This window comes from Sinocyclocheilus rhinocerous, unplaced genomic scaffold (genome assembly GCF_001515625.1).
Source record: "Sinocyclocheilus rhinocerous isolate Xijiao unplaced genomic scaffold, SAMN03320098_v1.1 scaffold1334, whole genome shotgun sequence".
Classification (NCBI taxonomy): domain Eukaryota; kingdom Metazoa; phylum Chordata; class Actinopteri; order Cypriniformes; family Cyprinidae; genus Sinocyclocheilus; species Sinocyclocheilus rhinocerous.
Genome location: NW_015626864.1, coordinates 678,944 through 683,933, shown reverse-complemented (window position 1 = coordinate 683,933; position 4,990 = coordinate 678,944). Strand labels below are relative to the sequence as shown.

General features: G+C 36.0%; 1 protein-coding gene across 1 annotated transcript; it reads right to left on the bottom strand.

The window, feature by feature from the left end:
* Positions 1 to 1,709: 1,709 nt before the first annotated feature.
* On the bottom strand, positions 1,710 to 4,099 carry LOC107718886 (UPF0575 protein C19orf67 homolog). Its single transcript, XM_016526136.1, is given in 7 exon segments — positions 1,710 to 1,853; positions 2,083 to 2,254; positions 3,023 to 3,205; positions 3,426 to 3,551; positions 3,553 to 3,636; positions 3,742 to 3,919; positions 3,994 to 4,099. Coding segments are annotated over 7 exon segments (993 nt in total).
* Positions 4,100 to 4,990: the final 891 nt, after the last annotated feature.

Genomic DNA, 4,990 nt, shown 5'->3' with positions numbered 1-4,990 from the left:
GCACTGCTGTAACATTTGAAAAATAGCTGACACCAGAAACTTTGCTATTTTAGATTAATGTGTTACAGGGATTTTTAATTATATTAATTATATTTTTAATGACACAGGAAAAACTGTGCAGCTACATCAAATGATCCTCTTTACTGTGAACCTTCTGAACACTGTGCCTCCCTTACCTGTCCAAACTATATGATTAGTATCTATTTGAGGATCAAGGAGCAGCTCTCATAACTGCACTCATGCAGTTTAAATGAAGTTTTCTGGTTTGCTGTGCCTGAGATTGACTCCCACATTGACTCCCACATTGGGCTGGAAGGACTCTTTGCTAAATAAGCACTCATACACTGTCACAATCTCCCAAATGTTTACTGTCCCTACTTTGGTTAGAGAAATTGGTTAGTCCTGTCTAGTATGAATGGAAAAAAATTTTAAAATTTTTTTTTTTTTTTTTGAGGTTCTGTGCATTGTTCTGTCTCTGTTTATTTCCCTTCCTCCAAAAAAAAAAAATCGAAATTATTGGAACACAAAGAATTACAAAAATTAAAATGGAATTCAATGGGTCACATCATGAGTAGGCCTATTATGTTCATCCAAATTTAACTTATACTTATTATGATAATAAAGCCAATGTTATATTGATGTTTGTGAGTCTGGTGAGGAGTTTTGTTTGTCACATATCTTGACTGAATGAATTGATTGATCTTGGCCCAGTGAAATGTTAAAACACAATTTGATTATTGGAGCCCCTATTATCTGTTTTGTCATATGTTGATGGTACATGTTATTTTAAAGGGACAATGATAAAGTCTGTTTACTGTATTATGAAGAGAGATTACCATTTTAATTTTATTTGTACTGTAGTGGTGTACTTATTTGTCCAGTGCTGTGAAGTAGTTTAGAGACTATATAGTACTGTGTTTGACACTGTAAAGGTAGGAGCATTTTTTTTTTAATTCAACTTTTTTTAAAGAATATATCAAAGGAACCACTTTACATTATAATCAGGGAACACAGGGATTCCAGGTAGAGTTTGACTTTCACTGTATTTTGGCTTAACTACTGTTTTATAACTTGACATATCACAGTTACAAATACCATACAGGGAAAGCTACGGTATAGACACACAAACCAGCAGTAAAAAATGCACTGAAAATAACTTTATAGCTTTGACTGGGATTGACATATATGAAGGAATACAACAGCATTATTAGTAATGCTCTACCCTCTCCACTGATCTTTACCATGTTTGCAAAGACACAACTGCTTCTGTGTGGTACATATTCCAGCTTTTATTGTGTATATTTTTGTAATTTATTATTTTGAAAGGAAGGATTGTTTTATTTCTTTGTTTTATAGAGAAAAGTAGGCAGTGGGCCTTGGCTGCCAGCAGGTTTTATTTCTGGACTTTGTAACAGACTACTTGGACGGCCACTGTATTTTAATGTTTTCATGAAAATAAAGTTGGTTTGACATTTAATCTTGAACTTTTACTCCATTTAATGAGTTTTCCATCACTGGTGTAAATTATTTGCTACATACCAAACCAACATGACTGAACAACACCAACAATAACTATAAAAACAATGTTTGAAAAATTGTACAAATTTACAGGCGTTAGATTTTTAACTTCTATCTGTAATCGCATCTGATTTCAACAAACAAACTGAATGAAGAATCAAGAATGGGTGAGGCCCTAAGCGAGCACCACCTCATGTTTTCATGCCAAATGTACCATCTGTTTCCTGAGACAGCAGCACCCCCAACAGGCAGTCTGTGGAAGTGCAGGATGAAGGCTCCTCACTTCCCAGACACAACAGCTGCTTGTACTGACCACAAGGAGCTGAACACAGCACGATACAAAACATATACACACAATTAATTTTTTTAAATCTAGGTTTAACTGTTATTCCTAAATTACATATTTACACATTTCTTAATAGTTATTCTCAAAATCTCTAATCAGACGAGTGCTTATCTAGGATTAGCTTCAGTTTTTGTTTGACTTATGGTAGCTTTTTGTGGAAAGCAGAAACTGTAGCTCCATCTTTTCCTATGAAACCGAAAGTAGTTAAAAGTACATTACCAATCAGTGATGTCCTCTGTCTCTGGATCAGGGTGCGTCTGGACCCACCGGACAATCGACCAAATCCTCTCTACAGTCTCTCTCTCAGTTTCTGTATTTTCTCCCTCGCACCTTCCTTCTCCATCCTTATCATCTGCTGCCTCAATGACATCCTCACAGCACAGGAAGTAACTGGGAAGGTAGGTAATGGATGTTGTAAAGACGATGATATGTCATTATCCCATCAATTAGGGCTGTTCTTATTCTTACACTGTCATAATTGTTTCCCTCTGCATCTATCATGTGCTAAATGTTGTTTGGTCGAAAAATTATTACACCGCCCTGCATCCTATTTGCTGAACAAAATCCAATACTGGTTTCTTACTCATTTTGGGGAGCTGGTAATAAAAATAAATTTTTGCTCTAGCACATCAAACTTTTTCACTACTTTTTCATTTCATAGCATTTTTGCTTTCAATGACATGATTCCTAACTTCCTCTAAGCCAGGTCACAACTATTTGTTCAATTCTCAGCCAATTTGCACATATTTGAATCATTCAGAAGACATTATTTTATGCCTAATCCCGATTTCCAATTTTTCTACTACTTTGCAGATTGTAAGTTACATTACACATTTTGAATACGTATTTTTGTCATTAAAACTTTTGACTGATTTTATTTATTTGTTTATTTTTTGTTAAGTACATTTAAGCTGATAGCTGATATATAATCTAAAAAAAGAGAAAAATCTGTATGTGATACAAGTTTTATTGATATCTTTGAACTCAGCAGAACCAAAATTAGGTAATATTAGGCCTTTTTGTAGGGCTGTGTTATTAACTAATAATAAAAATTATTATTATTATGAATAATAAATAAAATAGGCACTCTCCTTTTTTCCTTTTTACAAAGAAATGGGAAAATCCCTTTATAATTCTCTCTGACTAAACCTCACTTACAACTCTGCACTGTCATATGTCTGTCCTTCTACTTCTCCCTCTATCTCTTGCTCCACATTCCAGCGCATAGGTTTGTATAGGCCAGTACTGGCTGAGGCAAGAAAGGGGGTGGGGCAACAGTACCGGAAGATTGATAGCTTCATGTTGTCTATTTGACACTGGCCAATATAGAAGTGTGAGATACTGTAAAAAAATATATATAGTAAAAAAAACTGCAATAAAGAAAACAATAATAATAGAAATAACCCAATGTGGATTCCCGGGGTATTTTATGACTACATTTATACTAAATTCAGGCCTTTGAGAACCTTCCTTTTGTGCTAAAAAAAAGATTCAGTATCTTCTGACTGAATCCTCACATTCATTTATAAATCTGCCTCTATGATTTACAATTGGTTTGTACCTCAGTGGATCAGATTCCTTCAGTGAGAAGAAACTGAAGGAGGCGTACAGCAACACCAGCTGTTCCAGACGAGAACACAGTTGCTGAGAAAACTGCAAAAGCTGTGATGGGATACAAATGGGATACATTCCTGCAGTTCGTGTTCACCTACAGTGCGGTGTAAGATGTGCAGAATAAATCTGCAAACCCATAATTCTGGAGGCAGTCTCGACTAAAACAACCATATATACAAGAGCAGATTTTTTTGTCAGATGGGTAACATCCAAAAACATTTGACAAAAATATCTAAATGTTCTTTTTCTAGATCTAATTGCACCTCCATAAAAGCTGTGTTTGAAACTCATCTGCCTTGTTCAGCAAGTACTTAAGTTGCCTTTCACTGGGAGAGATTTTTTCATCCATCATTCTCTTATCTTGACAGGATGAAGAATTTCCTGCACCTTCAACTGAGAAACACCTCTCATCACCGAACGAGGGCGCCATTGCATTGACTTCTATGAACAAGAGCAATATTATGTGCATCAGGGTGCTGGGTTCGGGGAATAATTACTTTCCCCCCCATCCTTACCTTCAAAAGTCTGTGTACTCTCTGTACCTACTTCTGTCAGAGACTGGGCTGCTTCATTTTCTTCGCATAGTGAAGACTTTAACTCCCCATGCTCTGTGCTAGCCATCATGACTTAATCAATCCAGCATGAAACCATAAAAAAGCTGAGAGAAAAAGTTTGTAAAAATACATTTTAAAGTAATTGACGACTGTATCGCTGCAACACAATCGATAATCGCCTGTAAACACGTCCATTATCCTAGTACACGTGACAGCAGCACTAAAGAGACATGCAAGATTAACCTTATTATGCTTTTTTAAAATATGTCATACCTGCAATTTCATAAACTTTGACGGCTAATTGCTGACTTTGTCCATTAATGTAAGTCTGTGCACTGTATTTCACCAGTGACTAACCTAATAAATAAAAACAGGGTTAACTGTGGCAAACTGTCTGGGTTAAGTAGACTTGAGTTAGTATAACCATATTTGTATTTCCTCATCAGTTGTAGTGACCCGCCATGACCATATTTGGGTTTCCTCAACCATTGGAAGTCCACTCATTATTACCATATTTGTATTTCCTATTCTGATCCTGCTGGGACCACGAGAACAGGTAGGCCTAAGAGTTTTACTTATCTATTAAAGGTAGGGTATGTAAAGTTTTTGTTATACTGAAAGTCTCTTCACCGCCTAAATATATACAGTATATAAAAAATATATAAATAAATATTATTATTCATTATCAATCTTCTGTGGAAGGCTCAGGACCATAAAATGTTCGTCCAATCATTTCATGAGGTCCGAATGCAATGATAGGATGTCCTACCTGCCTGTCAACTCATATATTTGCATACCTCTGCTGAGCCAGTAGCGAGCGTTTGGGGCGTGGCTACTGTCGCAGGCTGAGCCAGAGAGTGATCAGCATAGATATATACATATCTATGGTGTTCAGTGGAAAAAGAAATTCTGATTCCATTTAGAAGTGCAAGCCAAACTTCTGACTTGCCAGAATACA